Raw genomic sequence first — 22500 nt, 5'->3', positions numbered from 1 at the left:
AGACGGGGCCAAGGTCTGACAGATTTTAATTTAGATGTCTTACATTTACATTACATAACATTTAGCAGATGCTTTCATCCAAATCCTCGTACAATCGAGGGTATACTCAATACCTGCAGAAGAAGGCTAGGCTACACAGGCCAAGCAGGGTTAGTGCATTTTGTGTTGTTTGTTGTTTGATGTTGTTGTTGTTGTTGTGCTGATTTGAAGCGCATTAGAGCTACTGGGTTAGAGCATCAGAGGGTTCACAGTATAAGCTGCTTGTACTTGTTTTCACTTTCGCTAGAACAAATATCTGGCTGCCTAGAGTCCAATGCATATGATCTCAGACCAGGTAACTGTCAGCTAAGAATAATATTGCTTTTCAAAATGTTCCATCTTTTTTTTCCTATTTAGTTGTTATTATCATTAGGCATATTATTATTATTGGAGGCCAACACTTTCAAGATGACTGAATTCAAGATGGCGGAATTTTTGTTTGGTCCATAACTTCCTACCGGATGGAGGGATTTGTCCTAGGAATGATGGGGGACTGGAAACGTTGCATGTCGGGGATATACTTTCAGCAGTCGGCGGCGACTGCATAGGCCTAGTTATTATTATTATTATTATCGTTATTATTATTATTATTATTATTATTATTATTATTATTATTATTATTATTATGATGACTCTTACCTGAGATTGGGGAATTTGCATCGTAGTTTGTCTATGAAGAATGGCTGGTTGCGTATGATGTATTATTAGGGGCCAAGCAGCGAAGCTGGCGAAGGCCCCTATAGAGTTAGTAGGTTTTCTTCATTATTAGGGGCCAAGCAGCGAAGCTGGCGAAGGCCCCTATAGAGTTAGTAGGTTTTCTTCATTATTAGGGGCCAAGCAGCGAAGCTGGCGAAGGCCCCTATAGAGTTAGTAGGTTTTCTTCATTATTATTATTATTATTATTATTATTCTCTAGTCACCATTCCTATCCCTCTGCAAGTCTATGGCAGCCCATAGAACCGTAGGCAGGAAAATGCTGTAAATTGGCACACACATTCGGGGCAGTCTCAGCATTACCCACAGCAATTTATAGGACCCCAGCCCCAACGCTCTAGCGCCACCAGCAGGTCAAAGTTGCAGGTACATTTCTGCTTGTAACTTTTGAACCGCTGGGCCAATTTTCATAAACTTGGTATCCCTGGAATCCTTGAGTCAAGACGAATCCAACGCACCATATGACGTCATTTTCCGCCAGGATAGTTTTCCCGCCATTTTGAATTTTGTAAAATTCAATAAAAATGTTAATTTTCCCGCAATTTTTGACCAATTCGCCCAAAACTCGGTATATAGTATCTCTGGACTGAGCTACACATGGGGTCTTCAGGAATATTGGATATCTTTTATCGTTTAGTCGTGAGAGCAAATCAAAATTGTCGTAAAAGTGGTGAAACAGGAAGTGAAGTCATATCTCAGCAACCGTTTGTTGAATTAGGCTGGGATTTTGTACACACATAGTAGTCCATCCCATGACCTACCACAAAAAAAATCGAATCCCCAGCTCAAGCTCTGTAGCGCCACCAGCAGGTCAAAATTTTAGCTACATTTTTGCCTGTATCTTTTGAACCCTACTCCCAATTTTCAAAATATTGGTACACAGGTTATCTTCACACCATGTTGCACCCAGGTATGGATTTTCGTAACGATTGAAAAAACTATCAGCTCACAGCAGCCATTCAAAATTGTGGAAAGAATGGAGGGATTTTTTCTCATCTCTCTGTCTCCTCTGCTCCCTTTGCGCACGTTCACTGACACCATTCTCGGCAGGGGGTCAAGCCCCACTGCCCCAGCCCCTGCACACCACCCCCCACCCCCTCCTCACACACACACAGACAGACAGAGGGAGAGGGAGAGGGAGAGGGAGGGGGGAGAGGGAGAGGGAGAGGGAGAGAGAGGGAAGAAGGGAGGGAGGGAGGGAGAGGGAGGGGGGAGAGGAAAGAATTTTGAACACCTCTTGTCGTTTGCCGGTGACAGCCAATCAAAATTGTCATAAAGGTGGCAAAACAGGAAGTGAGGTCATATCTCAGCAACCGTTAGTCAATTTCTGTTAGGATTTTTTGCACACATTCTAGTCCATCCCATGACCTCCCACAAAAAAATCCAGACCCCAAGCTCTCTAGCGCCACCAACAGGTAGGTAACAGGAAGTGAGCTCATATCTCGGCAGCTCTTCAACGGATTCAAACTAAACTTGGTTTACGTGATCACACTCTCGTCCAAGGAATGCACACCAACATTGGCGAGATTTGGACCAAAGGGGGCGCTGCAGTTCCTTCTGTTGCCGTGGCGGCTCTGGCAAGTTTACTGCTTGGCCCCGCATTGCTGCTTGCAGCTATATTTAGGGCCCGAGCACCGAAGGCGCGAGGCCCTATTGTTCTCCGATAAATTATTATTAGGGCCCGAGCACCGGAGGGTGCGAGGCCCTATTGTTCTTGCTCGGATTATTATTATTATTATTATTACGCTTCTTGCTCGTTGTTTGGGTCGCCCATTTTGTCTGAGAAGAATTTGGTGGTACGCCCTTTGGCACGGTGGTCGGACATGGCAACCGCTACTCAGAACCAGAAGCTCGGGTCCGGATTGGGTCCGGGCACAGAATAGCGCCCCCTAATGCGTAGGCCTATGGGGCGGGGCCGGTATAAAGTACAAGCTACAGACTCCAAATTTTTTGGGTGTGTGTATCTCACTAAGACAAACAAAAAAGTCAACAGGCTGCCATGGCCACACTCAACAGGAAGTGAGATAATTAGGGGCCAAGCAGCACATCGAAAATCAGTAAAAATGCTATTCCTCCCTCAATTTTTGATCAATCTTTCTGAAAGTCGGTATAGAGCATCTCTTGACTGAGCCTCACAAAAGTTATCGAGTGGATTTTGCGGTTATGTTTTTGTTCGGCCGTGACAGCCAATCAAAAACGGACTTAAAGTCGCCAAACAGGAAGTGAAGCTATATCTTGAAAACCCATGGACAGAATCTCCTGAAAATTGCCAAAGACATTCTTGTCTATACCATGACCCTCCTCAAGAAATATCAGGTCTCCAGTTTAAGCCCTCTAGCGCCACCAGCAGGTCAAAGCTAGTGCCGATATAAGTACAAGTTACAGACTCCAAATTTTTTGGGGGTGTGTATCTCACTAAGACAAACAAAAAAGTCAATAGGTTGCCATGGCCAAACCCAACAGGAAGTGAGATAATTAGGGGCCAAGCAGCGCGTCGAAAATCAGTAAAAATGCTATTTCTCCCTCAATTTTTGATCAATCTTTCTGAAAGTCGGTATATAGCATCTCTGAAATGAGCCTAACAAAACTTATCGAATGGATTTTGCGGTAATGTGTTCGTTCGGCTGTGACAGCCAATCAAAAACGGCCTAAAGGTCGCCAAACAGGAAGTGATGCTATATCTTGGGAACCCATGGTCACAATGTTCTGTAAATTGTCACAGACATTTCCGTCCATACCATGACCCACCAAAAAAAAATACAGGTCGCTAGCTCAAACTCTTTAGCGCCACCAGCAGGTTAAAATTTTAAATACATTTCTGCCTGTAACTTTTGAACTCAGGGACACTTCTGCTTGTAACTTTTGAACCGCTGGGCCAACTTTCGAAAACTTGGTATCCATGGAATCCTTGGGCCGAGACGAATCCAACGCACCCCATGACGTCATTTTCCGCCAGGATAGTTTTCCCGCCATTTTGAATTTTGTGAAAATCAATAAAAACGCTATTTTTCCCGCAATTTTTGATCAACCGTTCTGAAAGTCGGTATATAGCATCTCTGGACTGAGCCTCACAAAAGTTATCGAGTGGATTTTGCGATAATCTTTTCGTTTGGCCGTGACAGCCAATCAAAAACGGCCTAAAAATCGATTAAAACTCGCCAAACAGGAAGTGAAGTCATATCTTGGGAACCCATCGTCACAATGTTCTGTAAATTGTCACAGACATTCCCGTCAATACCATGACCGACCACAAAAAAATTCAGGTCGCTAGCTCAAACTCTCTAGCGCCACCAGCAGGTCAAAGTTTTAGCTACATTTCTAGCTGTAACTTTTGAACCGCACGCTCAATTTTAAATCCAGGGGTAGCGTTGAAATCCTTGGGCCAAGACGAATCCAACGAACCCTATGACATCATATCCGCCATTATAGAATGTCCGCCATTTTGGATTAAGTTGCCATACAGGAAGTGACGTCATATCTTGGGAACCCATGGTCAAAACCATCTGTAAATTGTAACAGACATCCTTGACCATCCCATGACCCCCCACAAGAAATATCAGGTCGATAGCTCAAACACTCTAGCTCCACCAGCAGTTCAAAGTTCAAAGTCACCACTCAACAGCAGGCCAAAGTTTTAGCTACATTTCTGCCAGTAACTTTTGAACCGCATGCTCAATTTTAATTCTGGTGGTAGCGTTGAAATCCTTGGGCCAAGACGAATCCAACGAACCCCATGACATCATACCCGCATTTTCAGAATGTCCGCCATTTTGGATTTGGTGAAAATCGATAACGTGGTCCTAATCCTTCAAATTCGGTCTGATTTTCTCAAAACTTGATACATATGATTTCAGGAGCACTCTGAAGAGATTTGTGAAAGGGTTTTATTACATCTTTTACGGTTTGGCCAAGACAGCCAATCAAAATCCTCCTAACACCCCCAAACAGGAAGTGAAGTCATATCTCAGCAACCCATAGTAAGAATCTTTTGTGAATTGTCACACACATTCTCATTGTCCCATGACTTCCCACAAGAACTTCCAGGTCCCAATTTCTGCTTGTAAAACTTACATGGCATGGTTGTTCAGTATGGTGCATTTACAAATCCAAAAATGTCAGACTCAATAGAACCCCCTGCAGAGACCTGTCCGAAGCTGGCATATATGTGATTGCAGTGGCTACCAAGTGCCGTGCCACCATGTTTTAGGCGAATGAATTGCTATAAATGTGGAAATTAAAACATTTTGCATGTGTCTATATGATTGAAATGGCAATGCAAAGGGATACAGAGAGGGGAATTGGACAAGATAGCAGTGCTAAGACAATGACGCCTTCTCCTTCCTCATACCTGTCAGAAAATTGTTACGCTTCATCCGTTTTTCACAGGTAGGGGTGTATTAGGGCAGGGCGATGTGCCATGCCCCCTGGGCCGTAGGTGCGAGGGCCCGCCAAGGCTGCTCGCAGCTTTAATTATTATTATTTTTCTTCTTTTTGCTCCTTGTTCGGGCCGTCCATTTTGTCTGAGAAGCACTTGGTGAGACGCCCTTTGGCACGGTGGTCGGACATGGCAACCGCTACTCAGAACCAGAATTAAGGGTCCTCATCCCCAACCCTCTAGCGCCACCAGCAGGCCAAAATTTCAGGGACATTTCTGCTTGTAACTTTTGAACCGCTGGGCCAATTTTCAAAAACTTGGTATCCCTGGAATCCTTGGGCCGAGACGAATCCAACGCACACAATGACGTCATTTTCCGCCAGGATAGTTTTCCCGCCATTTTGAATTTTAAGAAAATCAATAAAAACGCTATTTTTCCCGCAATTTTTGACCAATTCGCCCGAAACTTGGTATAAAGTATCTCTGGACTAAGGTACACATGGGGTCTCAAGGAATATTGGATATCTTTTATCGTTTAGCCGTGACAGGCAATCAAAAACGACCTCAAAGTCGCCTAAAACTCGCCAAACAGGAAGTAAAGTCATATCTTGAGAACCCATCGTCACAATGTTCTGTAAATTGTCATAGACATTTCAGTCAATACCATGACCAACCACAAAAAAAATCAGGTCGCTAGCTCAAACTCTCTAGCGCCACCAGCAGGTCAAAGTTTTAGCTACATTTCTAGCTGTAACTTTTGAACCGCACACTCAATTTTAAATCCAGGGGTAGCGTTGAAATCCTTGGGCCAATACGAATCCAACGAACCCTATGAAATCATATCCGCCATTATAGAATGTCCGCCATTTTGGATTAAGTCGCCATACAGGAAGTGACGTCATATCTTGGGAACCCATGGTCAGAACAGTCTGTAAATTGTAAAAGACATCCTTGACCATCCCATGACCCCCCACAAGAAATATCAGGTAGCTAGCTCAAACACTCTAGCGCCACCAGCAGTTCAAAGTTCAAAGGAACCACCCAACAGCAGGCCAAAGTTTTAGCTACATTTCTGCCTGTAACTTTTGAACCGCATGCTCAATTTTAAATCTGGTGGTAGCGTTGAAATCCTTGGGCCAAGACAAATCCAACGAACCCCATGACATCATACCCGCATTTTCAGAATGTCCGCCATTTTGGATTTGGTGAAAATCGATAATGTGCTCCTTATCCTTCAAATTTGGTCTGATTTTCACAAAACTTGATACATATGATTTCAGGAGCACTCTGAAGAGATTTGTGCAAGGGTTTTAATACATCTTTTATGGTTTGGCCGTGACAGCCAATCAAAATCCTCCTAACACCCCAAAACAGGAAGTGAAGTCATATCTCAGCAACCCATAGTAAGAATCTTTTGGAAATTGTCACACAATTTTGGCAATTCCCACAAGAACTTTCAGGTCCCAATTTCTGCTTGTAAAACTTACATGGCATGGTTGTTCAGTATGGCGCATTTACAAATCCAAAAATGTCAGACTCAATAGAACCCCCTGCAATCAACATTTCAGCAACATTTGGAGCTTAAGTTACTTCAGATGACTCTGTGTGTGTGTGTGTGTGTGTGTGTGTGTGTGTGTGTGTGTGTGTGTGTGTGTGTGTGTGTGTGTGTGTGTGTGTGTGTGTGTGTGTGTGTTTGTGTCTGTGTGTGTCTGTGTGTTTGTGTATGTGTTCGTGTGTGTGTGTCAGCAAGTGTGTGTGTGTGTGTGTGTAAGGGGGAGGGGGGGTGTCTTTGTGTGTGGAAGTGCACACCGCATCACATGAGAGAGTGTAAACCAACAGACAAAATGAGTATGTACTTCCAGAGAGCAAGACATTGATCAGGTTGTGTGCTAAATAGGTCCCATCCCTATCAATTGTGTGGACTTTGCGAGTGAAGGAAGCAACAGCAGTGCTACTACAATGACACCTTCACCGACCTCATTGTTATGCTTGATACATTATTCACAGGTGGTGTATTACAGCAGGGCGATATGCCACGACCCCTGGGCCGTAGGTGCGAGGGCCCGCCAAGGCTGCTCGCAGCTTTAATTAGGGGCCAAGCAGCGAAGCTGGCGAAGGCCCCTATAGAGTTAGTAGGTTTTCTTCATTATTATTATTTAGTCACCATTCTTATCCCTCTGCAAGTCTATGGCAGCCCATAGAACCGTACGTAGGAAAATGCTGTAAATCGGCACACACATTCGGGCCTGGCTCAGCATTACCCACAGCAATTTATAGATCCCCAGCCCCAACGCTCTAGCGCCACCAACAGGTCAAAGTCACAGGTACATTTCTGCTTGTAACTTTTGAACCGCTGGGCCAATTTTCATAAACTTGGTATCCATGGAATCCTTGAGCCAAGACGAATCCAACGCACTATATGACGTCATTTTCCGCCAGGGTAGTTTTCCCGCCATTTTGGATTTTGTGAAATTCAATAAAAATGCTATTATTTCTGCAATTTTTGACCAATTCGCCCGAAACTTGGTATATAGTATCTCTAGACTGAGCTACACATGGGGTCTCAAGGAATATTAGATATCTTTTATAGTTTTGCCGTGAGAGCCAATCAAAATTGTCGTAAAAGTGGTGAAACAGGAAGTGAGGTCATATCTCAGCAACTGTTTGTTGAATTAGGTTGGGATTGTGTCCACACATAGTAATCCATCCCATGACCTACCACAAAAAAAATCAGAACCCCAGCTCAAACTCTGTAGCGCCACCAGCAGGTCAAAATTTTAGCTACATTTTTGACTGTAGCTTTTAAACCATATGCACGATGTAAAATATATTATTATCACTAGAATCCTTGGGCCAAGCCGAATTCAACGCACTATATGAAGTTATGTCAACGCAGAAGGGAAATTCCGCCATTTTGAATTTTGTAAAATTCACTGTAAGTCTATGGTAGCCCATAGAACCATACATAGAAAAATGCTGTAAATTGGCACACATATTTGAGGCAGCATCAACATTACCCACAGCGAGTTATAGGTCCCCAGCCCCAATACTCTAGCGCCACCAGCAGGTGAAAGTCGCAGGTACATTTCTGCTTGTAACTTTTGAACCGCTGGATCAATTTTCATAAACCTGATATCCCTGGAATCCTTGGGCCAAGACGAATCCAACGCACCCTATGACGTCATTTTCTGCCTGGATAGTTTTCCCGCCATTTTGAATTTTGTAAAATTCAATAAAAATGCTATTTTTCCCGCAATTTTTGACCATTTCGCCCGAAATTCTGTATATTGTATCTCTGTACTGAGGTTTGTATGGGGTCTCAAGAAATATTAGATATCTTTTATCGTTTAGCCGTGACAGCCAATCAAATTTGTTGTAAAAGTGGCAAAACAGGAAGTGAGGTCATATCTCAGCAACCCTTTGTCGGTTTCGGCTAGGATTTGTTACACACATAGATGTCCATCTTATGACCTACTGAAAAAAAATTCAGACCCCCAGCTCAAACTCTGTAGCGCCACCAACAGGTCAAAATTTTAGCTACATTTTTGCCTGTAGCTTTTAAACCATTACCACAATGTAAAATATATTATTATCACTAGAATCCTTGGGCCAAGCCGAATCCAACGCACTATATAACGTTATGTAAACACAGAAGGGAAATTCCGCCATTTTGAATTTTGTAAAATTCAATAAAATGCTACTTGTCACACAATTTTTGTCAGAATGACCAGCAAAAAGGTACACATCATCTTCAGACTGATAAGCATTAGGGTATCCAAAGAATTTTTGATACCTCTTATCGTTTGGAGGTGACAGCCAATCAAAATTGTCGTAAAAGTGGCAAAACAGGAAGTGAGGTCATATCTCAGCAACCGTTTGTCAGATTCTTTTAGCTATTTTTTGCACACATACTAGTCAATCCCATGACCTCCCACAAAAACAATCCAGATTCCCAGCTCAAACTCTCTAGCGCCACCAATAGGTAACAGGAAGTGAGCTTATATTTGTCAGCCCTTTAAGGGATTCAAAATAAACTTGGTTCATGTGAGCACACTCCCCTCCAAGGAATGCACACCAACATTGGCGAGATTTGGGCCAAAGGGGGCGCTGCAGTTCCTTCTGTTGCCATGGCAACTTTGGCAAGTTTACTGCTTGGCCCCGCATTGCTGCTTGCAGCTATATTTATTATTTAGTCACCATTCTTATCCCTCTGCAAGTCTATGGCAGCCCATAGAACCGTACGTAGGAAAATGCTGTAAATCGGCACACACATTCGGGCCTGACTCAGCATTACCCACAGCAATTTATAGGTCCCCAGCCCCAACGCTCTAGCGCCACCAACAGGTCAAAGTTGCAGGTACATTTCTGCTTGTAACTTTTGAACCGCTGGGCCAATTTTCATAAACTTGGTATCCCTGGAATCCTTGGGCCAAGACGAATCCAACACACTCTATGACGTCATTTTCCGCCAGGATAGTTTTCCCGCCATTTTGGATTTTGTGAAATTCAATAAAAATGCTATTTTTCCCGCAATTTTTGACCAATTCACCCGAAACTTGGTATATAGTATCTCTAGACTAAGCTTCACATGGGGTCTCAAGGAATATTAGATATCTTTTATAGTTTTGCCGTGACAGCCAATCAAAATTGTCGTAAAAGTGGTGAAACAGGAAGTGAGGTCATATCTCAGCAACTGTTTGTTGAATTAGGTTGGGATTTTGTACACACATAGTAGTCCATCCCATGACCTACCACAAAAAAAAATCAGAACCCCAGCTCAAACTCTGTAGCGCCACCAGCAGGTCAAAATTTTAGCTACATTTTTGCCTGTAGCTTTTAAATCATATGCACGATGTAAAATATATTATTATCACTAGAATCCTTGGGTCAAGCCGAATTCAACGCACTATATGAAGTTATGTCAACCCAGATGGGAAATTCCGCCATTTTGAATTTTGTAAAATTCACTGTAAGTCTATGGTAGCCCATAGAACCATACATAGAAAAATGCTGTAAATTGGCACACATATTTGAGGCAGCATCAACATTACCCACAGCGAGTTATAGGTCCCCAGCCCCAATACTCTAGCGCCACCAGCAGGTGAAAGTCGCAGGTACATTTCTGCTTGTAACTTTTGAACCGCTGAATCAATTTTCATAAACCTGGTATCCCTGGAATCCTTGGGCCAAGACGAATCCAACGCACCCTATGACGTCATTCTGCCTGGATAGCTTTCCCGCCATTTTGAATTTTGTAAAATTCAATAAAAATGCTATTTTTCCCGCAATTTTTGACCATTTCGCCCGAAAATCGGTATATTGTATCTCTGTACTGAGGTTTGTATGTGGTCTCAAGAAATATAAGATATCTTTTATCGTTTAGCCGTGACAGCCAATCAAAATTGTTGTAAAAGTGGCAAAACAGGAAGTGAGGTCATATCTCAGCAACCCTTTGTCGGTTTTGGCTAGGATTTTTCACACACATAGATGTCCATCTTATGACCTACTGAAAAAAAAATCAGACCCCCAGCTCAAACTCTGTAGCGCCACCAACAGGTCAAAATTTTAGCTACATTTTTGCCTGTAGCTTTTAAACCATGTGCACAATGTAAAATATATTATTATCACTAGAATCCTTGGGCCAAGCCGACTCCAACGCACTATATAACGTTATGTAAACACAGAAGGGAAATTCCGCCATTTTGAATTTTGTAAAATTCAATAAAATGCTACTTGTCACACATTTTTTGTCAGAATGACCAGCAAAAAGGTACACATCATCTTCAGACTGATAGGCATTAGGGTATCTAAAGAATTTTTGATACCTCTTATCGTTTGGAGGTGATAGCCAATTAAAATTGTCGTAAAAGTGGCAAAACAGGAAGTGAGGTCATATCTCAGCAACCGTTTGTCAGATTCTTTTAGCTATTTTTTGCACACATACTAGTCAATCCCATGACCTCCCACAAAAAAAATCCAGATTCTCAGCTCAAACTCTCTAGCGCCACCAACAGGTAACAGGAAGTGAGCTTATATTTGTCAGCCCTTTAAGGGATTCAAAATAAACTTGGTTCATGTGAGCACACTCCCCTCCAAGGAATGCACACCAACATTGGCGAGATTTGGGCCAAAGGGGGCGCTGCAGTTCCTTCTGTTGCCGTGGCGACTTTGGCAAGTTTACTGCTTGGCCCCGCATTGCTGCTTGCAGCTATATTTAGGGCCCGAGCACCGTAGGGCGCGAGGCCCTATTGTTCTCCGTTAAATTATTAGGGCCCGAGCACCGGAGGGTGCGAGGCCCTATTGTTCTTGCTCGGATTATTATTATTATTATTATTTTTCTTTTTGCTCCTTGTTCGGGTCCGCCATTTTGTCTGAGAAGCATTTGGTGGTACGCAATTTGGCACGGTGGTCGGAAATGGCGACCGCTACTCAGAACCAGATTTAAGGGTCATCAGCCCCAACCCTCTAGCGCCACCAGCAGGCCAAAATTTCTGGAACATTTCTGCTTGTAACTTTTGAACCGCTGGGCCAATTTTCAAAAACTTGGTATCCCTGGAATCATTGGGCCGAGACGAAACCAACGCACCCAATGACGTCATTTTCCGCCTGGATAGTTTTCCCGCCATTTTGAATTTTGTGAAAATCAATAAAAATGCTATTTTTCCCACAATTTTTGACCAATTCGCCCGAAACTTATTATGAAGTATCCCTTGACTGAGCTACACATAGGGTCTCAAGGAATATTGGATATCTTTTATCGTTTAGCCGTGACAGCCAATCAAAAACGGCCTAAAAGTCGCCTAAAACTCGCCAAACAGGAAGTGAAGTCATATCTTGGGAACCCATCGTCACAATGTTCTGTAAATTGTCACAGACATTTCCGTCAATACCATGACCAACCACAAAAAAAATCAGGTCGCTAGCTCAAACTCTCTAGCGCCACCAGCAGGTCAAAGTTTTAGCTACTTTTCTGCCTGTAACTTTTGCACCGCACGCTCAATATTAAATCCGGTGGTAGCATTGAAATCCTTGGGCCAAGACGAATCCAACGAACCCTATGACATCATATCCGCAGTTTCAGAATGTCCGTCATTTTGGATTTAGTGAAAATCAATAAAAATGATCCTCATCCTTCAAATTTGGTCGGATATTCACATTGTTCTGGTCTACCATTTTGTCTGAGAAGCATTTGGTGGTACGCCCTTTTGCAAGGTGGTTGGACATGGCAACTGATACTCAGAACCAAATTTTTAGGTCCCCACCCCCAACCCTCTAGCGCCACCAGCAGGCCAAAGTTTCAGGTACATTTCTGCTTTTAACTTTTGAACCGCTGGGCCAATTTTCAAGTACTTGGTATCACTGGAATCCTTGGGCCGAGACGAATCCGACGCACCCTATGATGTCATTGTCCGCTAGGATAGTTTTCCCGCCATTTTAAATTTTCTGAAAATCAATTAAAACGCTACTTCTCTCTCAATTGTTGATCAATCTTTCTGAAAATAGGTATATAGCATCTCTGGACTGAGCCTCACAAAACCCCGTCAGTGGATATTGCGGTAATATTTTCGTTTGGCCATGACAGCCAATCAAAAACGAGCTAAAAGTTGCCTAAAAATCGCCAAACAGGAAGTGAAGTCATATCTTGGGAACCCATTGTCACAATCATCTGAAAATTATCAAAGACATTTCCGTCTATACCATGACCCACCACAAAAAAATTCAGGTCGCTAGCTCAAACTCTCTAGCGCCACCAATTGGTCAAAGTTTTAGCTACATTTCTGCGTGTAGCTTTTGAAACGCACACTCAATTTTAAATCTGGTGGTAGCGTTGAAATCCTTGGGCCAAGATGAATGTAACGCACCCTATGACAACATATCCGCCATTATGGAATGTCCTCCATTTTGGATTAAGTTGCCAAACAGGAAGTGAAGTCATATCTTGGGAACTCATTGTCAGAATCTTCAACAAATTGTAACAGACATTCTTGACAATCCCCCGACCCCCCAAAACAAATTACAGGTCGCTAGCCCAAACTCTTAAGCGCCACCAGCAGGTCAAAGTTCAAATCCCCCACCAGCAGGCCAAAGTTTTAGCTACATTTCTGCCTCTAACTTTAGAACTGCAGGCTCACGCTGCAAGCTGGCATATACGTAGTTAAAGCTACGGACTCTTTAGTTATTGTGGACAAGACAAAAAGTGACACATATGCTTTCACTATCATGCCTGAAACTTGGTAACATAATGAATACACACATTTCTATGTGACTGCAGTGGCTACCAGGTGCAGTACCACCCTGTTTTAGGCGAATTAATTGCTATAAATGTGGAAATTAAAACATTTCGCATGCGTCTATATGATTGAAATGGCAATGCAAAGGGATACTGAGAAGGGAAGTGGACAAGACAGCAGTGCTACGACAATGAAGCCTTCACCTTCCTCATAGCTGTCAGAAAATTGCTACGCTTCATCCGTTTTTCACAGGTAGGGGTGTATTAGGGCAGGGCGACGTGCCATGCCCCCCGGGGCCGCAGGTGCGAGGGCCCGCCAAGGCTGCTCGCAGCTTTAATTAGGGCCCGAGCACCGGAGGGTGCGAGGCCCTATTGTTCTTGCTCGGATTATTATTATTATTTCGCTTCTTCTTCTTCTTCTTCTTTTTGCTCGTTGTTCGGGTCCGCCATTTTGTCTGAGAAACATTTGGTGGTACGCAATTTGGCATGGTGGTCGGACATGGCGACCGCTACTCAGAACCGGATTTAAGGGTCCTCACCCCCAACCCTCTAGCGCCACCAGCAGGCCAAAATTTCAGGAACATTTCTGCTTGTAACTTTTGAACCCCTGGGCCAATTTTCAAAAACTTGGTATCCCTGGAATCCTTGGGCCGAGACGAATCCAACGCACCCAATGACGTCATTTTCCGCCTGGATAGTTTTCCCGCCATTTTGAATTTTGTGAAAATCAATAAAAACGCTATTTTTTCCGCAATTTTTGACCAATTCGCCCGAGACTTGGTATAAAGTATCTCTTGACTGAGCTACACATAGGGTCTCAAGGAATATTGGATATCTTTTATCGTTTAGCCGTGACAGCCAATCAAAAACGGCCTAAAACTCGCCTAAAACTCGCCAAACAGGAAGTGAAGTCATATCTTGGGAACCCATCGCCACAATGTTCTCTAAATTGTCACAGACATTTCTGTCCATACCCTGACCCACCACAAAAAAAATCAGGTCGCTAGCTCAAGCTCTCTAGCGCCACCAGCTGGTCAAAGTTTTACATACAAATCTGCCAGTACCTTTTGAACCGCACGCTCAATTTTCAATCTGGCGGTACCGTTGAAATCCTTGGGCCAAGACGAATCCAACGCACCCTATGACATTGTATCCGTAGTTTCAGAATGTCTGTCATTTTGGATTTAGTGAAAATCAATAAAATGATCCTCATCCTTCAAATTTGATCGGATATTCACATTGTTCTGGTCTAGCATTTCGTCTGAGAAGCATTTGGTGGTACGCCCTTTTGCAAAGTGGTTGGACATGCCGACCGCTACTCAGAACCAAATTTTTAGGTCCCCACCCCCAACCCTCTAGCGCCACCAGCAGGCCAAAGTTTCAGGTATATTTCTGCTTGTAACTTTTGAACCGCTGGGCCAATTTTAAAGTACTTAGTATCACGGGAATCCTTGGGCCAAGACGAATCCAACGCACCCTATGACGTCATTGTCCGCTAGGATAGTTTTCCCGCCATTTTGAATTTTGTGAAAATCAATAAAAACGCTATTTTTCCCGCAGGTTTTGACCAATTCGACCAAAACTTGGTATAAAGTATCTCTTGACTGAGCTACACATAGGGTCTCAAGGAATATTGGATATCTTTTATCGTTTAGCCATGACAGTCAATCAAAAATGGCCTAAAGCTCGCCTAAAACTCGCCAAACAGGAAGTGAGGTCAGATCTTGGGAACCCATCGTCACAATGTTCTGTAAATTATCACAGACATTTCCGTCAATACCATGACCGACCACAAAAAAATTCAGGTCGCTAGCTCAAACTCTCTAGCGCCACCAGCAGGTCAAAGTTGTAGCTACATTTCTAGCTGTAACTTTTGAACCGCACGCTCAATTTTAAATCCAGGGGTAGCGTTGAAATCCTTGGGCCAATACGAATCCAACGAACCCTATGACATCATATCCGCCATTATAGAATGTCCGCCATTTTGGATTAAGTCGCTATACAGGAAGTGACGTCATATCTTGGGAATCCATGGTCAGAACCATCTGTAAATTGTAACAGACATCCTTGACCATCCCATGACCCCCCACAAGAAATATCAGGTCGCTAGCTCATACACTCTAGCGCCACCAGCAGTTCGAAGTTCAAAGTCACCACCCAACAGCAGGCCAAAGTTTTAGCTACATTTCTGCCAGTAACTTTTGAACCGCATGCTCAATTTTAATTCTGGTGATAGCGTTGAAATCCTTGGGCCAAGACGAATCCAACGAACCCTATGACATCATACCCGCATTTTCAGAATGTCCGCCATTTTGGATTTGGTGAAAATCGATAACGTGCTCCTAATCCTTCAAATTTGGTCTGATTTTCTCAAAACTTGATACATATGATTTCAGGAGCACTCTGAAGAGATTTGTAAAAGGGTTTCATTACATCTTGTACGGTTTGGCCATGACAGCCAATCAAAATCCTCCTAACACCCCCAAACAGGAAGTGAAGTCATATCTCAGCAAACCATAGTAAGAATCTTTTGTGAATTGTCACACACATTCTCATTGTCCCATAACTTCCCACAAGAACTTCCAGGTCCCCATTTCTGCTTGTAAAACTTACATGGCATGGTTGTTCAGTATGGTGCATTTACAAATCCAAAAGTGTCAGACTCAATAGAACCCCCTGCAGAGACCTGTCCGAAGCTGGCATATATATGATTGCAGTGGCTACCAGATGCCGTGCCACCATGTTTTAGGCGAATGAATTGCTATAAATGTGGAAATTAAAACATTTTGCATGTGTCTATATCAGGGGTGGCCAACCAGTCGGAGACCAAGAGCCACATTTTGTAATGTGTCACAGCAAAGAGCCACATCGGCACACAAACATCACGCGGGCATATAAACATGCGCACACCCACCAACATGGGCATCACCCATCCTTCTCGCACCACAGACCAGCAACAACACATGGGCATGAACATCAACCATCTTTTCCTTTCACGCACAGAAACAGACACACACACAGACACACAGTGTCAGATTGATGTTACACTCCAACTTAATGGCCTGACTACAAGACAATCCTGAATATAAGATAACCCCCCCCCCCCTTTTTTTTTTTTACTGCTTCAATTTTTTGGGGGAAAAGGTTTTTTCAAGATAAAAATGTTGTTTTACATAAGAAGACAAGGGTACACAGGTCAAAATTATTTCATAAATTATTTTATATTTTATTAAAACATGTTTCACAGCATAATTTCCATGAGCACTCTTTAAGAGCATGAAGTAACGCGGCCCAAAGATTCTACGCCTCTTTAAGCTCATTCGGGGGTTAGGCGCACAGGCACCGCTTTCTTGCGCACAGATGAGATGATCATTGGATGCCTGACGACAACACCATCCGAAATTAATAAGGTGGTTCGTCAAATCGCCGTTCATTTTCCACATGAATGTTTCAGCGGGTGCTGAAGGGGGAAAGACCAAGTTTTCTTTTTGAGACTAAACTGAGCGCGGACAAGCGACAAGTCGATTAAAATTGTTTCCCACCTGCACGCTGTCTGCCCGCGCCGCTTTGACAATGGCTGATAAACCAGGGTAGAACATTATTTTTGGCGCTATTTTGTCTATAGCCCGCGAAAATAACACGATTTTAAACCAAAAACATAATTTCACATTCGGGTCAATAGCCATGAACACTCCTCCTAACAGAGCGCAGAGATGACTACGCAGGACAGAGATTCTCGGCACATCTCTGCTCCAGACGCCTTTCTCTTCATATAATTTGCACATTTATAATCACAACCGCCATATCCGAGCGATAGAATCTAATATGGACAGCACATTTTCTTGACCTTATTGAGGAGTGATGGCAAAATCTTTCAGGTTAAAACATTTTGCCGATATTTTGTTTAGTCAGCGAAAGACGCGGTCACTTTTTAAAGCGCTATTTTTAGAACATAGGCTTAAATCGCGTCTTGTAGGCTATTTGCAGTAACAAATGTCACACATCAACGTGATCATTCAGGACACATTTAGGCAAGGCCTACTACAGTACCAAGACCACAGGGCACTTAGGCATAGTTCTAATCGACTTTGTGTGTGCAATTTCAATGCATATTGCCTATGGGACATAAACACAAACTTGGACATGAACGCAAGAGCCGCAAGACACCAGGCAAAGAGCCGCGGGTTAGCCACCTATGCTATATGATTGAAATGGCAATGCAAAGGGATACAGAGAGGGGAAGTGGACAACATAGCAGTGCTAAGACAATGACGCCTTCTCCTTCCTCATACCTGTCAGAAAATTGTTACACTTCATCCGTTTTTCACAGGTAGGGGTGTATTAGGGCAGGGCGATGTGCCATGCCATGCCCCCTGGGCCGTAGGTGCGAGGGCCCGCCAAGGCTGCTCGCAGCTTTAATTATTATTATTATTATTTTTTTTCTTCTTTTTGCTCGTTGTTCGGGTCCGCCATTTTGTCTGAGAAGCATTTGGTGGTACGCAATTTGGCACGGTGGTCGGAAATGTGCGCCGCTACTCAGAACCGGATTGATAGGTCCTCACTCCCAACCCTCTAGCGCCACCAGCAGGCCAAAATTTCAGGAACATTTCTGCTTGTAACTTTTGAACCCCTGGGCCAATTTTCAAAAACTTGGTATCCCTGGAATCCTTGGGCCGAGACGAATCCAACGCACCCAATGACGTCATTTTCCGCCTGGATAGTTTTCCCGCCATTTTGAATTTTGTGAAAATCAATAAAAACGCTATTTTTTCCGCAATTTTTGACCAATTCGCCCGAGACTTGGTATAAAGTATCTCTTGACTGAGCTACACATAGGGTCTCAAGGAATATTGGATATCTTTTATCGTTTAGCCGTGACAGCCAATCAAAAACGGCCTAAAACTCGCCTAAAACTCGCCAAACAGGAAGTGAAGTCATATCTTGGGAACCCATCGTCACAATGTTCTGTAAATTGTCACAGACATTTCTGTCCATACCATGACCCACCACAAAAAAAATCAGGTCGCTAGCTCAAGCTCTCTAGCGCCACCAGCTGGTCAAAGTTTTACATACAAATCTGCCAGTACCTTTTGAACCGCACGCTCAATTTTCAATCTGGCGGTACCGTTGAAATCCTTGGGCCAAGACGAATCCAACGCACCCTATGACATCGTATCCGTAGTTTCAGAATGTCCGTCATTTTGGATTTAGTGAAAATCAATAAAATGATCCTCATCCTTCAAATTTGATCGGATATTCACATTGTTCTGGTCTAGCATTTCGTCTGAGAAGCATTTGGTGGTACGCCCTTTTGCAAAGTGGTTGGACATGCCGACCGCTACTCAGAACCAAATTTTTAGGTCCCCACCCCCAACCCTCTAGCGCCACCAGCAGGCCAAAGTTTCAGGTACATTTCTGCTTGTAACTCTTGAACCGCTGGGCCAATTTTAAAGTACTTAGTATCACGGGAATCCTTGGGCCAAGACGAATCCAACGCACCCTATGACGTCATTGTCCGCTAGGATAGTTTTCCCGCCATTTTGAATTTTGTGAAAATCAATAAAAACGCTATTTTTCCCGCAATGTTTGACCAATTAGCCCGAAACTTGGTATAAAGTATCTCTTGACTGAGCTACACATAGGGTCTCAAGGAATATTGGATATCTTTTATCGTTTAGCCATGACAGTCAATCAAAAATGGCCTAAAGCTCGCCTAAAACTCGCCAAACAGGAAGTGAGGTCAGATCTTGGGAACCCATCGTCACAATGTTCTGTAAATTATCACAGACATTTCCGTCAATACCATGACCGACCACAAAAAAATTCAGGTCGCTAGCTCAAACTCTCTAGCGCCACCAGCAGGTCAAAGTTGTAGCTACATTTCTAGCTGTAACTTTTGAACCGCACGCTCAATTTTAAATCCAGGGGTAGCGTTGAAATCCTTGGGCCAATACGAATCCAACGAACCCTATGACATCATATCCGCCATTATAGAATGTCCGCCATTTTGGATTAAGTCGCTATACAGGAAGTGACGTCATATCTTGGAAATCCATGGTCAGAACCATCTGTAAATTGTAACAGACATCCTTGACCATCCCATGACCCCCCACAAGAAATATCAGGTCGCTAGCTCATACACTCTAGCGCCACCAGCAGTTCGAAGTTCAAAGTCACCACCCAACAGCAGGCCAAAGTTTTAGCTACATTTCTGCCAGTAACTTTTGAACCGCATGCTCAATTTTAATTCTGGTGATAGCGTTGAAATCCTTGGGCCAAGACGAATCCAACGAACCCCATGGCATCATACCCGCATTTTCAGAATGTCCGCCATTTTGGATTTGGTGAAAATCGATAACGTGCTCCTAATCCTTCAAATTTGGTCTGATTTTCTCAAAACTTGATACATATGATTTCAGGAGCACTCTGAAGAGATTTGTAAAAGGGTTTCATTACATCTTGTACGGTTTGGCCATGACAGCCAATCAAAATCCTCCTAACACCCCCAAACAGGAAGTGAAGTCATATCTCAGCAAACCATAGTAAGAATCTTTTGTGAATTGTCACACACATTCTCATTGTCCCATAACTTCCCACAAGAACTTCCAGGTCCCCATTTCTGCTTGTAAAACTTACATGGCATGGTTGTTCAGTATGGTGCATTTACAAATCCAAAAGTGTCAGACTCAATAGAACCCCCTGCAGAGACCTGTCCGAAGCTGGCATATATGTGATTGCAGTGGCTACCAGATGCCGTGCCACCATGTTTTAGGCGAATGAATTGCTATAAATGTGGAAATTAAAACATTTTGCATGTGTCTATATGATTGAAATGGCAATGCAAAGGGATACAGAGAGGGGAAGTGGACAAGATAGCAGTGCTAAGACAATGACGCCTTCTCCTTCCTCATACCTGTCAGAAAATTGTTACGCTTCATCCGTTTTTCACAGGTAGGGGTGTATTAGGGCAGGGCGATGTGCCATGCCCCCTGGGCCGTAGGTGCGAGGGCCCGCCAAGGCTGCTCGCAGCTTTAATTATTATTATTCTCTAGTCACCATTCTTCTCCCTCTGCAAGTCTATGGCAGCCCATAGAACCGTACGTAGGAAAATGCTGTAAATCGGCACACACAATAGGGACAGTCTCAGCATTACCCACAGTGATTCATAGGTCCCCAGTCCCAACGCTCTAGCGCCACCAGCAGGTCAAAGTTGCAGGTACATTTCTGCTTGTAACTTTTGAACCGCTTGGCCAATTTTCATAAACTTGGTATCCCTGGAATCCTTGAGTCAAGACGAATCCAACGCACCCTATGACGTCATTTTCCGCCAGGATAGTTTTCCCGCCATTTTGAATTTTGTAAAATTCAATAAAAATGTTAATTTTCCTGCAATTTTTGACCAATTCACCCGAAACTCGGTATATAGTATCTCTGGACTGAGCTACACATGGGGTCTTCAGGAATATTGGATATCTTTTATCGTTTAGCCGTGAGAGCCAATCAAAATTGTCGTAAATGTGGCAAAACAGGAAGTGAGGTCATATCTCAGCAACCGTTTGTCGAATCAGGCTGGGATTTTGTACACACATAGTAGTCCATCCCATGACCTACCACAAAAAAAATCAGATCCCCAGCTCAAACTCTGTAGCGCCACCAGCAGGTCAAAATTTCAGCTACATTTTTGCCTGTAGCTTTTGAACCGTACTCCCAATTTTCAAAATATTGGTACACAGGTCATCTTCACACTATGCTGCACCCAGGTATGGATTTTCGTAACAATTGGAAAAACTATCAGCTCTCAGCAGCCATTCAAAATTGTGGAAAGAATGGAGGGATTTTTCTCATCTCTCTGTCCCCTTTGCCAACGGGACCTGCGCACGTTCACTGACACCATTCTCGGCAGGGGGTCTCTGGACACACCGAGAGCTTAGGTGTGTGCGTAGTCTGCTATTGCTCTAGTGTCAACCAAAGCCCCACTGCCCCAGCCCCTGCACATACCCCCCCCACCCCCAACCCACACACACAGACAGAGGGAGAGGGAGAGGGAGAGGGAGGGGGAGAGGGAGAGAGAGGGAAGGAGGGAGGGAGAGAGAGAGAGAGAGAGAGAGAGAGAGAGAGAGAGAGCATTGTTGTTCTCTTGGTTCCTCTGTCTGTCTCACACACACACACACACACACACACACACACACACACACACACACACACACACACACACACACACACACGTTACTTCTATGTACACCAATTCCTCAGACCAGTCTCTCAAAAGGCTGGCCAACATTACATTGCAGCCTATAGGATTCTTATGTTTAGGATTTCAAGGACATATCTATTTTCAGTAGGCTCCCGGTTTTTTTCCCATAATATTGTATGTCATATAAACAATTTTACTAAATAGAATGATCACAGAGGATTATAATTGCTGTCCAAAAAGCAAGCCTCTCAAGTATAGAAATGACTTGCTGATATTTTATAGACTAATTTGAGAGGGAATGGAAATGTGTTACTCAATATAAATCAAGGGCAGCACAGGCCCTGCCGTGGCCAACCGGTAGGGCATTCGTCTATCATGCGGCTGACCCGGGTTTGATTCCCAGCCCAGGTCCTTTGCCTACCCTCCCCGTCTCTCTCCCCATTTTCCCCTCCAAGGAATGCACCCCAACATTGGCGAGATTTGGGCCAAAGGGGGCGCTGCAGTTCCTTCTGTTGCCGTGGCGACTTTGGCAAGTTTACTGCTTGGCCCCGCATTGCTGCTTGCAGCTATATTTATACTTATTATTATTAGTAGTAGTAATAGTAGTAGTAGTAGTAGTAGTAGTAGTATGGGTCTTACTTGAGGTTGGGGAATTTGCAGCGTAGCTCGTCGATGAGGATGGGCAGGTTGCAAATGATGCATTATAGTTATTATAATTATTATTATTTTTATTATTATTATGATTCTTACTTGAGATTGGGGAATTTGCAGCGCAGCTCGTCGATGAGGATGGGCAGGTTGCGTATGCGGTTCTTGTTGAGCCAGAGCGTGGTGAGCGTGGGCATGAAGGGGAACTTGACGTGGGAGCTGAAGCTGTTGCAGTCCAGGATCAGAGTACTCAGCTGCTCCAGCTCCACCAGGAGCGCAGGGCTCCTTTAGATAGAGAGG

The 22500-nt window shown here is 43.7% G+C and overlaps 1 protein-coding gene across 1 annotated transcript in view; it reads right to left on the bottom strand.

The window, feature by feature from the left end:
* The window catches only part of LOC134444682 (leucine-rich repeat-containing protein 72), a gene marked incomplete at its 5' end in the record, with an annotated part of 26534 nt that extends 4047 nt beyond the window's left edge, over nucleotides 1-22487 (bottom strand). The window contains one exon of the mRNA XM_063193913.1: nucleotides 22303-22487. Within this exon, the coding sequence (XP_063049983.1) occupies nucleotides 22303-22487 (185 nt within the window). The remainder of the gene's footprint in view (nucleotides 1-22302) is intronic.
* Nucleotides 22488-22500: the final 13 nt, after the last annotated feature.

Source organism: Engraulis encrasicolus, unplaced genomic scaffold (genome assembly GCF_034702125.1).
Source record: "Engraulis encrasicolus isolate BLACKSEA-1 unplaced genomic scaffold, IST_EnEncr_1.0 scaffold_65_np1212, whole genome shotgun sequence".
NCBI lineage: Eukaryota > Metazoa > Chordata > Actinopteri > Clupeiformes > Engraulidae > Engraulis > Engraulis encrasicolus.
This window is presented reverse-complemented; position numbering and strand designations above follow the sequence as displayed.